Genomic DNA, 20,489 nt, shown 5'->3' with positions numbered 1-20,489 from the left:
ATTTTTCTTTTTAACTGATTTCTCTACCAAAGGTGTGGGAGTTTGTGCATCCTTTGTGATATAAAGACAAAAGTAAAATAATACCTGTCCTCAAGAAGCTTACATTCTATTGGAGCAGATAACACACACACACTCATTCATACATTTATGCTGTACCGTTATATGAAAAATATATGCAAAACAAATACTATTCCCATTTTATAGATGAGGAAGTCAAGGCACAAAGAGATTAAATGACTTGGATATGGATATAATGGTAGGACTTCTTGTCCTGTGTTCTTTGCCCCTCCCCAAGTCCCATTCCCTGCTTCATACCATGATTTAAAAGGTTTTTCCTGATGTGATATAGTAGGGAAAGCTCTGTCTCTGGAATCAAAGAAAGGACCTAGGTGGAAATCTTGCTTCTGATACTACCTGTGTGACTTTAAGGAAGTCACTAAGTGTGGTGGCCTCAGTTTCCTTATCTATAAAATGCAGAAATTATACTAAATAGCTTCCAAAGCTTCTTTTGGCTCTATATTTATGATTTTATCCAGAGTGGTCAACATCTCCATGTGTCCTGAGTAGAACCATCGGAAAAGAAACTCAGGGATCTGTTCAGCTTTTTATTAAATTCAGAAGCAGAATCTCAGTTTTGCTGGGTAGGTGATTCTTGGTTGTAATCCCAATTCCTTTGCCCTCTGGAATATCATATTCCATGCCCTCCAGTCCTTTAATGTAGAAGCTGCTAGATTTTGTGTTATCCTGACTTGGGCTCCACAATACTTGAATTCTTTCTTTTGGCAGCTTACAATATTTTCTCCTTGACCTGGGAGCTCTGGATTTGCTATAATATTCCTAGGAGTTTCCTTTTGTATCTCTTTCTGGAGGTGATCAGGGGATTCTTTCAATTCTATTTTAGCTTCTTCTTCTAGAATTTCAGGGCAATTTTCCTGAGAATATCTTGGAAGATGATGTCTAAGCTCTTTCTTGATCATGTTTTCAGTGTAGACCAATAAATTTTCAAATGATCTCTACTAGACCTATTTTCCAGGTCAGCAGTTTTTCCCAGAAGATATTTCACATTGCCCTCTACTTTTTTATTCATTTTGGATTTGCTTTATTGTGTCTTGGTTTCTCATAAAGTCACTGGCTTCCATTTGTCCAATCCTAATTCTTAGGCAATTATTTTCATCAAAGAGCTTTTGTACCTCCTTTTCCATTTGGCCAATTTGACTTTTCAAGCTGTTGACTTTTTTCTCATGTCTTTCCTGCATCACCCTCATTTCTCTTTCCATTTTTTCCTTTACCTCTCTAACTTTATCTTTTTTTTTTTTTGCAGGGGCAATGAGGGTTAAGTGACTTGCCCAGGGTCACACAGCTAGTAAGTATCAAGCATCTGAGGCTGGATTTGAACTCAGGTCTTCCTGAATCCAGGGCTGGTGCTCTATCCATTGCGCTACCTAGCTGCCCCCTCTAACTTTATCTTCAAAGTCCTTTTTGAGCACCTCTATGGCCTGAGACCAATTCATATTTTTCTTGGAAGCTTTAGATATAGGGGCCCTGAGGTTGACATCTTCCTCTGAGGGTGCACCTCGGTCTTCCTTGTTACTGAAGAAACTTTCTATGGTCCTCACCTTTCTCTGTTTGCTCATCTTGCCTTTCTTTTACTTGACTGGGAGAGGGAGGGGGGAATTATCTTTTTTTTCTATCTGTGGAGTTCTTCCCTACTAGATTCTGAGGTGGTAGGGAAGAAAGGGAAGGCATCTTGGTGTTTGAGATCCTGTGCCCTGGTTAATTGAGAGCTGATGACTAGCCCAGGCTGGGTTGCACAAGCACTGGAGGTCCTGTCCCTCTGAGCTCCTTCCTGGAAGATGACTGCGGCAAGGGAGCAGGACTTGGGACAGGGGGCACCTTCTCTATTCCTGGTTGAGAGAGGTGAGTGTGATTATGAACTCATTCCCCTCTGGTTTCTCTCCTTTAGGGCTGTGCCTGGCTTCTTCAGAACAACAAGTAAGATGGTGTGTCATATCAGAAAATGAGCTGAAGAAATGTAATGACTTTAAAGAGGCCCTGGAAGAGTATCAACATGGCAGTCTGGCCTGTATAAAGAAAACTTCCACCATGGATTGTGTCAAGGCCATCTCAGTAGGTCAAAAAGCCCTTCTAGTGGTATGGTTAGGGGTGTATGATTGTCTTCCTGAGGGAAAATGGAAGAATTTTCTCTTCTCTCCCCCAACACTTTGTTTTTTTAATTTGTTTTGTTTTATTACACTGGTACTTCCCTTCTATGAGGGTCTCTAAGAAATTCTTGTTAACTGTTCAGTTGTTTCAGTCATGTCACTCTTTATGACCCCATCTGGGGTTTTCTTGGCAGAGATACTGGAGTGGTTTCCCATTTCCCATGAGGAAACTGGGGTAAACAGGGTTAAATGACTTGCCCAGTGTTACACAGCCCACGAGTGTCTGAGGCTGTATTTGAACTCAGGAAGAGGAGTGTTCTTGACTCCAGACCCAGCACACTATCAATGGTACCATCTAGTTGCCCCAGAGTAATTCTGGAAGAGTGCTTTCCCCAAAGGGAGCCTGGATTACTTGCAATGCTGAGAAAGCAGCTGTATGGAAAATAGAAGAGGAAAGAATGTGACCTTGGCAAGTCACTTAACCCCCATTGCCTTACCAAAAAAAAAGGTTATGCCAGCAAAGGGCAAGCTTTGTCAAAGTCTACCAAGCTGGAAAGCTTTTAGCCGAGTAAGGGCCCAGTGACTAGATGCCTGCCAGCTGAGACTCAGCCCGGATCAGTGATGCTCATTACCTGGAACTCTGCTACCAGGCACTATTATTTATTTATTTATTTATTTGTTGGCCACAGGAATTCCTCCAGACTATCTTCTAGGGGTGGAGGAGAACCCTGGTGAATAAAGTATTCAAGTACAAATGGGAAAAGATCGTAGAATCATCTATTTGGATCTGAAAAGGACCTCTGAGGTCAACTAGTTTAGCTCCTGGCCTATGATTTCCTGCCAAACCTATCCCTTAAACGTGTTCATATTGTTCTTATTGAGAGACAAAGGACTTGGATGCTGTTTTAACTCATCCCTTTCAGGACAATGATGCTGATGCTGTGACTATCGATGGTGGTTTGATCTATGAAGCAGGTCTGGTCCCCTACAATCTGAAACCCATTGTTGCTGAAGACTATGGTACCGAAACAGGTGAGTTCTCCTGGACTTGCACATGTTGGCTCCTAGGGCAGGAGATCGGATGCTGACAACTCTTGGCATGTTGACCAGACTAAACCCCAACTGCAGAATGTGAGGAGGGTTTTGTTATTTTCAAGAGAGGCCATTGATGAGAGTGAGAGAATAGGGCTTTTGTTGGGGGCCAAAACTTCCAGAAATTCCCTATCACAGAGGCCCTTATGTAAACAACCCCATTACATTTCTGCCTTCTGATCTTATTTTCTCTATGCACTTCTGGGGCTGGAGAATTCAAAAAATTTGTGCAAGGAACAAAGGAACAATCAATAAGGGACATCATTCTGGTCACCAAAACAATATTTTAGCTGGGACATTGTCAGGAGAAGAGACTGCAGAGTAGGTAAATGTAAAGCAGGGGCTTTTCTTAGTCACTCATTTGCCCAACATCTAATGCTTTGAAATGCTTTGATTATCTTCTCCTATACCAGTCAGATTTCTTTTTTTTTCTTTTAATTTCTTTAGTTTATGGAATAAAATGTGTTTCTGTAACATACATAGGATAATAAAAAATATGATTAAATATGAAACTACAAATCTATTTACAACTTGCCATTCCTTTTAAATATGCAACCAAGTTATGTAAATTTGCTTTCACTATATCCCTCCCACCCTAGACAGCAACCATTAAGTACACACACACACACACACACACACACACACACACACACACGTAAAATTATTCTATACATACTTCTATTTAGAAAAAAGAACTGATTCTTTTTCTGGATGTAGATAGTGCCTTCATATGTCCTTTATAGCAGTAATATTGTAGTCAGAATGACTACAGAGGCATTTCAGAGTTTTCAAATTCTGCTCCTGATAAACAGATCCAAGACCAGGATCAGAGATTTCCTGGATCTCCCCGCCCCTTAGGAGATTAGCAGAGAATGCTACCTTCTTGTCTTTGGCTCCAAGCTGAGAATTCCTGTTTCTTCCATCTCTGATAGATCCTCTGTCTCAGTACTTTGCTGTAGCTGTTGTGAAGAAGGGATCCAATTTCCAAATCAAAGACCTCAGAGGCAAGAGGGCCTGCCACACTGGCCTGGGCAGGTCAGCTGGGTGGATCATGCCCGTGGGGACACTTTATGCACTTGGCTTGTTGGACTGGGAAGGACCTCTAGAGCCCATAGAGGATGGTAAGCTGTCAAGTTCAGTGTGGCTTCTAGATGCAGTGTTGTCATTATCAGTGGTTTCTCCCAATCAGATCTGTGATTTCAGGAGTGAAATGTAGCTTATAGGCTTAGACCCAAGGTGCCTAGGGCACTGAGAGTTTAAGGGACTTGACTTTTTTGTTTGTGATGGAGCCCTTTCAGTAGCCTGGTGAATCCCATAAATCCCTTCTCAGAACACTGTTTTTAAATGCAAACAGTAAAATAGCTAGGATCACAAAGGAAGCTAATCTTATTGAAATACGGCTAGCAAAATGTAAGCTGTTCATGGACCTTCTGATTAAAAAGTACTGAACTAGTGGCTCCTGGAACTAATTGATCTCCTTGGCTTTGGGACTTTCCCAGGAACCAGGAGGATAGATGTATGCTTGGGCCAGGGTATTGGTCAGAATTCACACCTGAAAGATGGGCCCAGGACTAATGGTCAGTGAGGAATACAAGTGGGTGATTATTGTGCTTGGAAGCAGATTGCTGACCTTCTTGTGGATTCATTCATCCAAAGTGAAAAGCAAGTGGTTCAGATCACTACCTTAGTGCAGATTGCTAGGGAGATGACTTCTGGGGAGAGGGCAGGCCTAGAAAGCACTATTGACTGGTATGTTCCTGTGGGTCCTCCCACATGACCTGGACTGCTCATGCCCACCGTTCCTTTCTCTCCGTAGCTGTGGCCAGGTTTTTCTCTGGAAGCTGTGTTCCCTGTGCTTTGGGGAAGAATCCAAAACTGTGTTCTTTGTGTGCCGGAAAAGGTGGTGACAAGTGTGCCTGCTCAGACTGAGAACCTTATTTTGGCTACTCTGGAGCTTTCAAGTAAGTTGAACCCTCCCTGTAACTGTAGTGATGCTTCAAGCCTCAAGAGGTCTGTGAACATTTTCCCCAACCCCTGTGATTTTCTTGAGTCCCATCAACAGCGCCACCTTGACTTCAACCATCCTGACCCTTGGTTTCCCAAAGCAGTTGGGCAAGATGGCAAGTGTTCTGTCCTTCCACAGCCATCTCTACTTTTGTTCAAACGAGGTGAATTTATGTAAGGCACTTTGCAGAACTTTCAGCATTATATACAGAGGGGGTTATTATTGTTATCATTGCTGTTATTGCTGGCTCTTTCAGTTTCTTAGGTCTAGTCTAGGCCTGAACTGGAGGAAGACAAAGGGCCTGACTGAGAAAGTTATCTAGTATACAGGAGTCCAGCCAAGAGAGTGCCTTGGTTGTCAGAGAAGGGCTGGCTACTTATGAAAAATTTCCCCCACACCCTGCCTCACAGCCTGACCTCTGGGCTCACTTTTTCCTATGGGCCAATGTGACCTGATCTTTCATTTCCCTTCCAATGACCCCCTCCTGCCTATCCACCTCTATTAGATTTCTGAAATAGATATTTCCCTCTGACTAGTTTCCTCTCCTATTCTTTACATTGGTTCAGCAGATTTCCAGAGCAGAGCTGTGCCTTCTCTATGACAGGTGCGGCCAAATTACCTATACTCTTAAAGAGGGAAAACATGTGTTTTTTTTCTAGTCCGTCAGCCCGGAGCCTTTAAAAACCTGAAGTAATTCTCTTTCATGTTAGTGTCTCTAAAACTGTTTTACTTAAACACACACACACACCTTTTTGCCTGAAATCCCATCAAAACGTGAGGGCTGGCAGATTCTTAGGTCAGTGTCTGAACCTCCTCTGTAGTTAACATCACCCTGGACATTAGTTACATGCTGAATGCCCAACCCTGAGTTAGGGACTATAAGAATACAGAAGTACCAGAAGTGGTCTCTGACCTCAAGGAGCCCACAGAAAGAACACTGGATTGAGATGGGAAGACTAGTTGTTGTTCAGTTGTTTCAGTGAGTCAAACAGGGTTAAGTGACTTGACCAGGGTCACACTAGCTAGTAAATATCTGAGGCTATACCTGAACTCAGGAAGAGGAGTCTTCCTGATTCCAGGCCTGGCACTCTATCCACTGCACCACTTAGCTACCTTGGGAAGATTAGACTGGTTGCCTGTTTATCAACAGGGCAGGCCATGAGAAGTCTTATTGGCACAGTGGAAGCTGGGTTTATAATGGGGCAGCTAGGTGGCACAGTGGATAGAGCACCAGCCCTGGAGTCAGGAGGACCTGAGTTCAAATCCAGCCTCAGACACTTGCTGGCTGTGTGACCCTGTGCAAGTCACTTAATGCCAATTGCCTCACACTCCCCCTCCCCCAAAAAAGGAGAACTGGATTTATAGTCAGAAGACACTAGTCTGAATCCTGAATCCTACTTTTACTACCCATGAGACTGAGGAAAGTCAATTCTCACCTAACTTTGGTCCTTTTCAGTTCTAAATAAATCTATGAGTAAGTGGGACCTTCCCCTTTAATTGCAGTTAAGCTTCATGCATCAATAGGATAAGTATCACTGAGTGCTGAATTGGGGTTTGAATCTTGCCTCTAACACTTCCTACTTCGTGACCTTATGAGCCTCTATGGACCAGATGTGCTCTGGATTTTCTTGCTTTGGAAATCCCACATAGGCTTCTATGTCTGTGAGGACTGTAGGAAAGCAGAGGATAAACTATTAATGATGGGCTTGTGGCTTCCCTTTTCCCCAGATGCCTGAAGGACAATGCGGGTGATGTGAGTTTTGTCAAGCACACAACCGTGTTAGGTAAGTACCAGTGTAGAGAAGCCCCCCTTCCTGCTGTCCCTTGTGTTCTTACAACCCTCTTCTGAAGAGAATAATAACAAAGATAGTTCACCATTTAACATCTGATGGAAGATAGGTGGAATTTCCTGCACTGGCCTCTGCTGGGCCTTTTTTTCATTGATTATTAACCTTTCTATCTACATCTCTACCCATACCCCAATACTTGTAGATTAAAGTTACCCACCTTGGTATCAGTTCACCCTGCCAGATTGTAATGTCCTTCAGAGTGAGGACCACACAAAGACAAAAATATTAGACATAAAAGTGGAAATCATTGAGACTCCACAACCAAGGGAAGTGGTGGGGTGGGGCTGGGGTAGAGGTAACATGTTGGATCATTGACAACATGCAAGATTTCTCATGGGAAAGTCTGGTCCTTCAGCAATATCCAATTTGTTCTTAGGCCTTTGTATGGTTATATTGCCAAGATTCCAAAAACACAACAAAATAATAGGGCTAATATCTATTTGGCCTAAAATTCTGATTCCACTATAGATGTTGGTCAGAGAAATATGTATCTCATGGAGTGCCTATCATAGTGCTTTGCATACAGTAGCTTAACATGGGCTTATTCCATTTGAGATTGTACTGTAGAAGATCTGGCCTCACTAGTCTTGCCAGGCTCAATCTTCTGGAGATGCTGAGACTGACTCACATGGGGCCTAGATTAATCCTTGGAACTCTGCTCATTTGAGGTTTTTGCTCCTTCTTGCAGAGAACCTTCAAAACAAGACTGAAGGAGAAAAATATGAGCTACTGTGTCCTGATAACACAAGGAAACCTATGAGTCAGTACCTGGACTGCAACCTGGCCAGGATCCCAGCCCATGCTGTCGTGACCCAAAATGTGAATGGCAAGGAGGACCTGATCTGGGATCTCCTCTCCACAGCACAGGTATTGCTTTTCATTTTATTTTCAGTTCCCAAATCTGTCCTTCTGTCTTTCCCCTCCTCCACTGATTGAGAAGGCAAGAAATGTAAAGTTCATTATAAATACGAAGTCATACAAAATGCATCTCTGCATTAGGCATGTTCTGGGGAGAGACAGAAAAAGGAAGGAAGAGGGGAAACAACAGCAATGATAAGCAGGGATTGTAAAAGTTGGGAGTGGAGGGAGTGAGGCATTGAGGAAAACTCCAAAGCAGTGAACCTGGGTGACTAGAAGGATGGTGGAGCCCTGGATCGAAATAGGGAAATTCAGCAGAGAAATGGGCATTTGGGACAAGATCATGAGTTCTTTTGGGGTCTGAAATGCTTATGGAACTATTCAGGAGGCAGCTAGTGATGATGGAAATAGACGGGAACTCAAGAGAGGCTAGGGCTGGATATAGAGATTGGTGAACACCAATGCCTAAGAGATGATAATTAAAAGCATGGGAGCAGATTGGGTCACCAAATGAGAGAATAGAGAGAAAAGAACCCAAACACTGGGTTATCTCCTCCCTTGTTAGTAGTTTTCATTCATGGTTCTTTTTTTCCTTGAATAGGAACATTTTGGCAAGGGCAAATCAGAGAAATTCAATCTATTTAGTTCTCCACATGGAAAAAACTTGCTGTTTAAGGATACCGCCAACAGACTTTTGAGGATTCCTCCAAAGATGGACTATGAACTGTACCTGGGATACCAATTCATCCGGGCTATTAAGCCTATGAAAGGTAAGCAGAGACTGGTCCACACTGGGGAGACCCCAAGCAGTGTGATGTCAGCATATAGGGCAGTTCATGATTCTAACTCAGTTGCAGGCACTGTAAGACATCATAACACTTCCAGGCATTTGGCCCTTTGAGAATTCCAAAACACTTTATAAAAATCCATGGCAACTGATAAGATGGAGAAACCAAGACTCAGAGGGGTTAAATGACTTTCTCCTCCTGGTCTCCCACAGATTATTAGGCCAGATGGCTCTCAGTGTTTGTCACCTGAATCTGGTAGCCTTTTGGAAGATTTAGTTCTGATTAGGGACAGTGACAAACATTTCAAGGACTACATCCTGAGGCTCTGCTGTCCACACAGTGTTATTTTACTTGGCACAGGGGGAAATTTCAGAATGTCCCTCCCCAATCTTACCTATGATCCTCAGTACAACTACTCAGGAAATCCTCCTAACCATCACAGTTCTAAGTTGACATCACTGGTGAAGTACAGAATCAGGATGTCAGGGATAGAAGGGACTTTGGAAATCATATAGATGTGAATATATCATATGATGAATATACAGGATATAATACATATGATATATGAATATATACACTTAATCAAAGATATTTGAGAATCTGATAAAATAAATAAATACCCACAGTCTCTAGCATGATGTGGAACAGCACACTAGGGTTAGAATCAGAGTGGAAATGGAAGTGGAAAATGGGCCATTCTGGGGCTCAGGATCTAGGTTAAAACCAATGGTTACTACCTGCCCAACCTCAGGTCAGGTCCCATAACCACTCTCTGCCATTTCTTCATCTTGCAAAATGAAGGGTTTGGGGTTAGATGGCTTTTGAGGTCTCTCCCAGGTCTAGATCTTTGGACAAGTCACAGGTCAATGAAATTGTATCCTGGAAGCTTTTGTTCAAAGTTTCTTAACCTAGGCTTCGTGCACTACTAAGGGATCTATGGATACATTTCAGGGGGTCTGTGACTTGGATAGGGACAAAAAAATTACATCTTTATTTTAACTAAGATCTACCTGAAATTCAACATTACCTTCAATTATTTAAAGTTGTTCTTCCTTTGTTCTCTGATGACATCATGAGGGTGTCTTGACTTGCTCATTTAGAGTGGTCCATAGGCCAGCCCCTCTAGTGGTAAAATTCTATTGCTGCTGATGTACCATGGGAACATAGCCCTCCAGTGGGATGAGCTACCAAATTCAGAAAACAAATATGGTCTTACTGTTGGCCTAGGAGAGAGCCACAGAGATCCGACTTTGCCTCTCTTCCCTCCCAGCCTCCCTTGGAAATTAAGAGAATTTTCCTTTCTAAAGACCATAGGGCCATATGCTTTGGGTCAGATGGAACCTTGCAGATAATTTTTTCTAGTCCTCTTTGTTTTAAAGAGAAGATGGAGGCTAGGGGGATTCTTCTAGGAGTGTAAAGTGTGAAAAGGGGGAGGTAATGAGATCAGCATAAGACCTTGAGTTCCTGGGTGTTCAAGCAAATGAAAGAGCTCTTCTGGTTACTAGGTGAATGATAACCTTCTTTTCATGCCAGAAACCCCAAATTTAAGGAAATTGAGGGAACTGAGGGGATGAGGACACCCTATGGTTAATTGTGGGAATTGAGTGACCCACATTGTGTCCATCTTGTGACTCAATGCTAGATCTAGCTCAGTTCCCTTTCTATTCAGTTATGGGTCTAGTCCAACTTCTGTCTTGTGAAAAAAAGTTTATTCAATTGTGGGAATTGGGAGAAAACTTCATTGTATTATTTGAACTGAGCCCTGTGTGGCTGGGAAGCTGGACCACCTCTCCTTGCCACTCAGAGCACCAACTCTGGATTCAGGAGGATCTGAGTTCAAATCTGACCTCAGACACTTACTAGCTGTGTGACCCTGGGCAAGTCAGTTAACCCCAATTGTCTCACACACAAAGAAAAAAATAAATCAATAAGCTCAAGATCAAACCTTGTTTCCTCAGTCATTTCATCTTTCACTGGCCACACCTCCAAACACTTGCATGGTTCATTTTCAGGATTGATTAGGAGGCCAAACTCTTACTTCTCTTCCCAGGTCAATCCCTAGACAAGATGCATTCCTTAGGGGACAAGAAGGTGAAGTGGTGCACAGTAAATGATGATGAAAAGAAAAAATGTGATGAATGGAGCGTGTTCAGTAATGGAGTCATTGCATGTGAGGTGGGAGAAAATGCTGAAGACTGCATTGTCAAGATAATGGTAGATAGCTTCCATTTTGGTACAGCATCATTGTTTAGGGGTTCTTCAGCCTAGAGAACCTGGGTTCTGGTTAGGGCTCTACTGTTTACCAGTTGTGTGACCCTGAAGAAGTTGCTTGGCTCACTAGGACTCAAGTTTCTTTGCTTGTAACATGAAGGACTTGGCCTAGATGATATTGATAGTCCTGTCTAAATCTAAACTATCATCCAAAGTAGGGATTTCCTAATGGAGAAGGAAGATGATGATCAATATTAATAATAACAATACTTCTGCTAAGTCTGGGCTACTCTGTCAGGGCATTACATGGAACACCAACTTCTTAGGAGCCAAGTGTATTGCTGCCATTATTCAGACAATCCATTCTGTTGCCACTCAACTGAGCCCCTTCCCCCATGCCCAGGAAATTCAATGGAGCCATCAAGCAGACTAATATGTGGATGCCTTTTGGTGCTCATAGAAAGCTTCTTGAGAAGAAAACCTGGCTCTCTCTGGGCACTGCTGGCGTACTGTTAATTTCATGACATGGACAGAGATGAGCCAAAGAATTTGTACTGTGTAGACAGTGTCTGAAAACTCCCCAATTCAATGAATGTGTGTTTTCTTTCATTGTCCTGTGCACCCAAGGGTGTGCTATTGCCTACTAGAGAGTTGTAGCCTTTCCTGCAGCATGTGTGGCTTGACTTGTGTAAAAAAAATTAAGTATATCTGAAAAATTATATAAATATATATAAATGTCAATTATGAAGTGTGGAAAGCTTTTTACATGTTGTGAGTTTCACAACAATTCTGTAACATAGGTGTGATTTAGAACACAGAAAATGGCCTATCTTTGGTATTACCACTTCTGATTCTCTATCAGCAGGTCACACAGCTGGCAGAAACTCAGTTCTTTTTTATTTCAGATCAAGGTCTTTGTGGATTTCATCCCCATACTGGCCAAATTAGCTTTCTATTGGGGATAAATATTCCATCAACAAAGACTGCCTTCCTTAATGCTGAAGTTCATGTATCAGTAAGTACAGATGGTCAGAGGAGAACTGGGTGAGAGAGGAAGGACAGGTAGCTTAGTGTCCGTGGTAAGCAAAAGAAAGTTGTGAGGTGTCAAGCAACCAGAGCAACTGAGATGGTGGAAGGTAGGACAGAGACCTTGACTTGAGTTGTTTTTGTGATCAGCTTACTTCTCTAGTCTATAAGACGGGGATAATGATTGTAAAAATTGCCTAGTTCGTGGGATTGTTTTCAGGAAAATGCCTTGTAAACCATAAAGTGCTTTATAAAAGGTGAGACTATTTCCCCCTCCAATTGTCTGCTGTGTGAAGCTGATATTCAAGGTAGTCTTCTGGTGTCAATCTCCACTTAATTTCCTTACTTCCCATCCCACTCTTCTCTTTCCCTAATCAGTCAGCCCTGTCACCAAGTGTGTACTGCATCAGTCCTGATGGACCGCTACTAGGCTACATGGAACAGGTAACATCCCAGGTGTTTTGGTAATGATTTATTTGCTTTGCCCCCACAGAAAGGGGAAGCTGATGCCATGAGCACTGATGGAGGATATGTCTATCTTGCTGGAAAGTGTGGTCTGGTGCCTGTCCTAGTAGAGAACTATAGTAAGTAGAGAGAGCATTTCTCCTTGTGCTTGACTCCCTCTGGACTCCAGACAAAAGATTGTGCACATAACTCTCACTAGGATTTGTTCCCTTTAGGCAGAAGAAGGGTGGGAAATATCAAAGGGATAAAACAGTAGTATGACCAATAATCATTCAAACATTTAAAGCTCTGAGATAACAGACAGCTCAGGTTAGCCCCTTAGCCTTTTATCCCTTTGCTACATACAAGGTCAAATTCCATGTCTTCTTGCTCTACTTCTGGTGGAGAGAGGTTCTAAATTGTCAAAGGGCAAGAGGAAAGACAAAATATGGGCCTGATTTTATCCACATACTCTAAGGGTGGGACCAAAATGGAAGGGTAGGTAGCTGAAAGGGAATGAATTTTCACTTTTCACTTTATTCTAAACTGGTGAAAAATCAAAGATTCTCCTTAATGGGATAACTTTGGAATGGGATAAACACTTATCCTTAAGGAGACCTGATATTTAGTGACTGCAGATGAAAGATGGCTCATTCCTCTGTCTTCTTTATTTCAGCACCTAAGGATGCAGAGAGGCATGGGCCTGACTGTGTGAATAAACCTGCTGAGGGTGAGTCTGAATTGGTAATTCCAGGGGTGGAAGGAACATTTCTATTGTTATAAAAAGCAGAGCTACAAAAGAGCTGAAGAAGATGAAATGGTAGGAAGCCAAGATCAGATTTTTTAAAAAAATTAAATGTTTTTAAATGAACAAAAATTCACTTATTCTCCCACTTAAAAAGAGAGGGAGAAAAACAAAATCCTAACGTTAGTTCCAAAGACTCATTAGGGGATTGCATATGTTCCTATAGATTTCAAGATATGGAACAGTCCCTGGTCGGGGTTCATCCTTATTAGCCCTGTGGCAGGCCAAGAAGGGGATCAAACTCATACATATTTTGCTTAGAAAATGGTAAAAACCAATCCTTGCACTTTCAAGCAGTCAGGGATTAAATGCAAAGTGACTTTCTCAACTCCCAAACAGAGGTAGGAAGGAAACAAAGACAAATTTCTGATTATATACACAGACCCACAGACACAGATACACATCTATATGCATGTGCCCTGTTGGCTTTAGTTTCCTCATCAGTAAAATGAGCTGGAGAAGGAAATGGCAAACCACTCCAGTGTCTTTGTCAAGAAAACTCCAAATGGGGTCACAGAGTAAGATGTGACTGAAAAATGACTGAACAAAACCAAATCAATGGAAAAGGTTTCCTTCTGATATAATGTATTCTCTCCAATTGGAATTTTTCTGAGTACAGGCTGTGTGTTGGGTATATTACAGTGGAGATACCTTTCTGGTAATGAGAAATGAAGTGGATGCCTGCTGAGGTCCTTCCAACTCTTCAGTTGCATAATTCTGGGGACATTTATATGTTTTTCCCAAGGCATGAAGAAGGCTTGGTCTGGCGGCACCAAGTGGCACCTTCAGGAAGGCCTCATGATGCTAACTTTTGTTTTTCTGCATCTGTTTTCTTCCAGGCTATTATGCCGTGGCTGTTGTTAGATCAGGTACTGATCGCATTTGGGCTACTCTAAAAGGCAAGAAATCCTGCCACACAGCCGCTGGAAGAACTGCTGGCTGGAACATACCCATGGGCCTGATATACAACCAAACCCATTCCTGTGATTTTGGTAAGCTGGTTCTTTGAGGCAGTTATTTGTCTGACTTACTCTAGTGGTTAGAGACTTGGGGAAAGTGACATTGTGAGATAGCTCACTACCTTGGGGGGAAGGGAGTCCTAAACATTTCTATATTGGTGGAATCAGGGTAAATCAGCTATCAAAGACAGATTAGAAGAATAGTAGTCACCAAAGGACGTGGGTGTTGGTGGGGGGTAAATGAATTGACTTTCTGTATATGAGCTTTGAGGTGTTTTTTTCCCATCACCTTCTATCCCTGCAATGGGCAGCATACCTGGCTGTAGCCTAATCTCTGAGCCTCCAATTTATTTTAGGTTCTGGGCTTATGATCAGATCATTTTACAATTTTACTTAATTGAGGCAATTTCATAGTTTAAAATAGAAGCTTTTTAACATGGAAGGGAAAGGGAAGTACTCTTGTATTGATTCAAGTAGAAACAGCTGTCTTTCCTCTATGCAGATCAATACTTCAGTGAATCCTGTGCACCTGGTGCTGATCCTGCTTCCAATCTCTGTGCCTTATGTATTGGCAATAAAGACTCACCAGTTTTGCATAAATGTGCTTCTAGTTCCAAAGAAACCTATTATGGCTACACCGGGGCTTTTAGGTAAGTGTATGAACTCTAACCCTATTAATGATACCACCCCCACCAGCAGTCTCTTCCCCTTTTTTTTCTTGACACATTTTCAATACGTTCAGCTCTGGGATATACTTAGAAGGGCACCAGCCTTAGGAAACAGACCTTCGAAGAAACTGAAAGATGCATATAGTGGCATATAGGGACCCAGGTGTTCCTGAACAATTCCATCCTTCTCATTAGTTTGTAGTGCTGCTATATTTGGCGGGGGGAAGTGTTCTGATAATAGAAATTTCAAATTTTAAATTTGCCTTCTGTTATTTGGGATTATTAGTAGTTGGCATTAAATTTTTGTTTTAGAAATTTGATTACACGGATGCCACTAAAATTTTATAGGAAGTAAAGGGTTCTATCACTGCTAAAATAATGTGAGGACACCGACAAGACAAAATGGAAATGTATTATTGATGAGAACATGGGAAGAATTATATGAATATAGTGGTTTCAGCATGGCATGGTAGAAAGAGCACTGCTTCTGTAGTCAGGATTTGGGTTCAAATCCTGCCTCTGCCACTTTCTTGGAGCTCAGTTTCCTTATCTGTAAAATAAGGAGATTAGACTTGAAGACCTCTGAGGTCCCTTTCAGGTCATCCCATGATTCTATAAAAGAAAAATGTATGACTCTGAAAGAGATTTTCTTCAAGAAAGAGCATCTTAATGCTGACTTGCTTTTCATCTGATTCTGTCTCATCTTTTAAAGATGCCTGGCTGAGAGAAAAGGAGATGTTGCCTTCGTGAAACACACCACTGTCCTGGAGAATACAGATGGTACGTGATCACCTCTATTTTTGACTACCTGTATAGTCATGTTCTGTGGTGGGTTAGACATGTGGGGAAATCCATGACCTCCTCTGGGATCCAGTTACAGTTCTATTCCAGGGAACCATGAAATCTTCCACATTTGTAGGGAGGACCAAGGGTGGCACATGGGCCTCTACCAAACCTGCCCAATTCAGTTCAAGAGAGTAATTGAGTATGTATGGTTATGAAGAGCTCTGTGCTGGGTGCCAAGGGGAGGAGTGGATTGTCATGAAAAGAGCACTGGATTTAGGATTAATCAACCAATTTAAACCCGGGTTCAAATCTTGGTGTTACTTATGTGGCTTTTGGCAAATCAGTTCTCCTCTCAAGGTCTTAGTTCCCTCACATGTAAAATGAAAGAGCTAGATACTAGTTGCTTTCTTAGGTTCCTTTGAGCTCTATTATTCGATTATATATAAAGCATAAATAAAATTCAGAACCAGACCTCTTGGAGTTCACAGTATGATAGTTTAACCTGAGGCATTCAATAATCAGGACCCAGAGGGGGACACAATCAGTAGCATCCCCTTGGACTTCAAACAGCTGATGCCACCTCTATTACTCACTATAAGAAGTAGTGTTAGTCAATCAACATCTGTTAAATGCCTACTATGTGCCAGGCACCGTGCTAAGTCCTGAGAATACAAAGAAAGGCAAAAGGCAGTCCCTGCCTTGCACGTGGTATGCTGCATAAATAGGAAATAACTAATAGAAGGAAAGCACTAGAATTATGGGGGATGGGGAGCCTTTTTGTAAAAGATGGAATTTTAGCTAGGATTTGAAGAAATGAGGAAAGAGTGCATTTCAGATATGGGGGGCAACCAGTAAAAATTCCATAGTGTCACAGGGATGTAAAATGTAAGATTGGAAAGGGTGAGGAGGAGGCACAGAGACAGGTTACTAAAGGCTTTGGACGCCAATCAGAGTTTTTATCTTTGATCCTGGAGGAGACAGGGAGGCACTGAAGTTTATGGAGTGTGTGTGTGTGTGTGTGTGTGTGTGTGTGTGTATGTTATATGTATTCACATGAGTGTGCTATTGTGCAGACATGGGAATTACAGACTCAAGGAGGCTTTCATAAGTGACTCCCCAAAGAATTTTGTCCCCAAGAGGAACCTGGCAGATGAGGTATAGACACTAGTGGTCAATGTCTGGGCAACAGAAGATTCAGGGTTTTTTCTCTCTAATACTGCTAAGAGGTATTTGGAAACAGAAGAACAAATTACTTTCTCCTTGGTCTCAAACCCAGAGGTTTGGTTTGATCCTTAAGAAAAAGTGTGGTAGGTTGGAGGTGTTCAAGAGAGGATGAATTGGTCATGAAATCTGAAGTTGAACTCTCCTCCTGGGAGGCAGTTGACCCTTTTTTCTTTCCCTACATTACTATGGCACAGATATATAGATTATAGAAATTATTATTGTCTATAAATTATTAATTAATTCTATAAAGTATTATAGAAAAGCAGGGGGCAGCTAGGTGGTGCAGTGGATAGAGCACCAGCCCTGGAGTCAGCAGTACCTGAGTTCAAATCCGGCCTCAGACACTTAACACTTACTAGCTGTGTGACCCTGGGCAAGTCACTTAACCCCAATTGCCTCACTAAAAAAAAAAAAAAAAGCAGTAAATGAAATCCCTAGGTACTCATAATTATGAGTGATGGCCAATGAATTAACTAACTGAAGTCAAAGTGGTTGCTGTTAATGGTCACTTTCATTCTCTTTTCAGGAAAGAATACGGACTCTTGGGCAGAAAACCTGAAGAGTGGAGACTTTAGGTTCTTATGTTTAGATGGAATCCAGAGGGAAGTGACCAATCCTGCTACATGTCACTTGGCTAAGACACCAAACCATGCTGTGATCTCACGGAAAGATAAGGCACAGTTAGTCCGCCAGGTGCTATTGGACCAACAGGTCTGTATAAATCAGGGCCTGCCATTCCTTTCCCTAACTTAATTAGACTTGAATCAGTTCACTGGGTCCAGAACCCAGTCACTTGATCTTGCTTCTACTTAAATCTGAATGTAGATCATTGGTTGTAACCATGTTAACGCTTTTGCTCTGTCCTTAGTGTCTATGTGGAAAGAAAGGGAGAACATGCAGGAATCCTGTGTGACCCTTTGACTCGAGGGCTTTCTGATTCAAGAACAGAGGAAAATGCAGTTTTTCAATCTGTTCTTTCTTGAGCTTATTGGGAGACTTTGGGATACTTGCCTTTACTTGCCTATTTCACTTAAGTTTTCTCATTTCTAGAGGTGAAAGTGATGGCCTGGATACAGGTTGGGATAAAATATATTTGGTTTTTGTCCTTGCTGATCTGCTTTTAAAAAGGAAAATAGTCAGAAATAGCACTTGTAGAGCTTGGCACAGAGCTGGGCACTGAGAAAAAGACATGTCTCTGAATTCAAAATATCACAAGACTGACAAAAGAAATGAATAAACCAGGGAAGGCCTTTACTTGTATATTGGTAGAGCAGGTAGTTGCCTAATTGTATGATTGAAGGAAAATCCATAAAACCCCTCTACTCTCAAAAGACATCTTGGATGGCACACTGCCCCAGAGTCTGCCAAGTTAAAGGTATTTTATCTCTGGGAATGCCATTTTAAATTTCCCTTAGGTAGGGTAATGCATTAAGTGGAAATCCTTCAGCATCTGAAAAGATAGTATCATAGATGTCAAAATAAGGCTCTAAGTAGACAGAAGATGAGTAAGTTTTGATGGATTGTAGAGCTGGTGGTGGTGGTAATATTAGGAAGGGAGAGAGTTGACAATGTGAAAAGAAAGACACCAGTAGTCAACTTGTATTGCTTTGAAGCTTCCTCTAAGGCTGATCCTGTGCAAACCATTTTCCTATGGATGCCTGCTGATAATGTGTCTGTCTCTTTGACTCAGAGCCGTTTTGGAACTTATGGGGACAATCGAGACATTTTTACTATCCTCCCCCAAACCAAAAACCTCCTGTTCAAGGACAACACTGAGTGCCTGGCAAAACTCTCAGATGACATCACCTATGAGACATTCTTAGGACAAGAGTATGTCACAGCTGTTGGCTCTCTGAAGAAATGCTCAACTTCCAGTAAGTAGAAGGAAACGTCACCGGGAAACAGGTAGCTAACTATCAAATGGATTCCTTAGGAACACAGGAATGAGAAAGTGTGAGAAATAGTGAGTACATGCTATGGTTCTAGGTGCCGAGGAGACAGAAAGCTATCAGTCTCAACTTACTTATGCCTGTCTCTAATAAACTGCCATGTGGGGCAGTGGCTGGTGAGCACAGTGACTTCCCTCCAGCTTGCTGTTGGCCCTTTTCTTCCTTTCTCAGCCTTAGGTTGGTCTTGGATATAACCTTGTTGAAAGAGGGCTGGTGGTAAACAGGAGGATAGAAGATAATGACTTCAGTCCAGTCATGTCAACAAGCATTTATTAAACACCTACTATTATAAGACACCTACTGAGAGCTATGGATACAAAGAAAGCCAAGAACCAACCAGAAAAATCCAACTCTTTATTCATCATAACCCTTGGTGGGCATCTAAGATCCCATTCCTCAACTCCTCCTACTTCCTCTCCCCCCAAAAGTACAAAAAGGAGTCTGAGAATGCCTTTACTTTAAAATTCAGATGTCTGTCCTCAAAGAACTATCATTAGTACCTAAGTATGAGACTGTCTTTTCTTATAGACAAAATCAGTCTAGGTGATGCAGTGAACAGATTGCTGGACAACAAAGGAATACCTGAGTTCAAATCTGGCCTCAAACACTAGCTATTTGACCCTGGACAATTCATTTAACCTCTGTCTGACTCAGTTTCCTTAACAAGGGATCATAATAGTACCTCCCTCCCAGCGTGCTTATGAGGATCAAATGAGATATTTGAAAAGGGCCTGGTACATAGTAGTCACTTAATAAATAAGAATAATAATAAAAAGAAGAGTGGAAGGGCACAATTTTTTTCCTATTGACAAAACTGGTGAGGAAGGGAGTGGGGAAGAGAAGGAAGTTTCCCTCTTGTACCAGGCCCTTTACAAATATTGTCTATAGTTTATTACTTGACTCTAATTTCTAGTATAGAACTGCCATTTTACATATTGCAGGAGGTTGGGGGCTAAATCATTTTTAGGAAATATCTGGAAGAAACTGAATCATAGCTGAATCTGTCCTATTCTTTCCCCACAGATCTCCTGCCTGTCTGTGAATTTCACAAATTCTAGAAAGCCAGGAACTTGAGACATTCTCCCATGAGGGACTAACCACCAGATGGCTACACTGCTTTTTGCTGCTCTTTCCTGATCTCCAAGAATGGTGGGGACGGCCTTCTCACTTCCTTTTAACAGATGATCCTAGAGAGGAATAATGTCTTCAACCTTCATACTTCCCTGATGTCATCTGAACAATAAAGTGGAAGAATGTCACTGATTCTCTGTGTTTTCATATTAAACTTCCTTCACATCTCATGCCTTTTCCTATGTCTAGACTGCACTGCCATGTTGTATTCCCATTTTTATTTTAGACTAGACATGTGATTTCATTGGTACAAAGAACTCTCACTGAGGAGACTGACTACCAGTGTAGACCAGCTCCTGATGAGTCAGCTCCAGTCTAAGAGTAGCCTGGGGACACCAGGGGCTTGGCTCCTGGGGTTCCCTAGCTCTTCTGGGCTGAGGCCAGAATTCATTCACTATAACTTGCTGTCACTTGAAACACCCAGGTTTGAATGAAATGTTCTTTACAATTAGTTCCCACAGGTGCGTGTGTGGCAGGGTGTAGGGGGTGCTGCTCATTGTTTTAACAACTGGCTCTCTGAAAACACAATAC

General features: G+C 42.0%; 1 protein-coding gene across 1 annotated transcript; it reads left to right on the top strand.

The window, feature by feature from the left end:
- Positions 1 to 1,853: 1,853 nt before the first annotated feature.
- On the top strand, positions 1,854 to 20,128 carry LOC122747574 (serotransferrin-like). Its single transcript, XM_043993517.1, is given in 17 exon segments — positions 1,854 to 1,917; positions 1,964 to 2,127; positions 3,086 to 3,194; positions 4,187 to 4,375; positions 5,071 to 5,215; positions 6,988 to 7,043; positions 7,798 to 7,976; positions 8,569 to 8,737; positions 10,806 to 10,969; positions 12,486 to 12,576; positions 13,113 to 13,166; positions 14,081 to 14,233; positions 14,703 to 14,850; positions 15,581 to 15,648; positions 17,405 to 17,589; positions 18,569 to 18,752; positions 19,851 to 20,128. Coding segments are annotated over 17 exon segments (2,157 nt in total). The 3' UTR covers positions 19,886 to 20,128.
- The last annotated feature ends 361 nt before the right edge of the window (positions 20,129 to 20,489 follow it).

Source organism: Dromiciops gliroides, chromosome 3 (assembly GCF_019393635.1).
Source record: "Dromiciops gliroides isolate mDroGli1 chromosome 3, mDroGli1.pri, whole genome shotgun sequence".
Lineage (NCBI taxonomy): Eukaryota > Metazoa > Chordata > Mammalia > Microbiotheria > Microbiotheriidae > Dromiciops > Dromiciops gliroides.
Note: the sequence above shows the minus strand (reverse complement) of the source record. Positions and strands in the feature narration are given on the sequence as shown.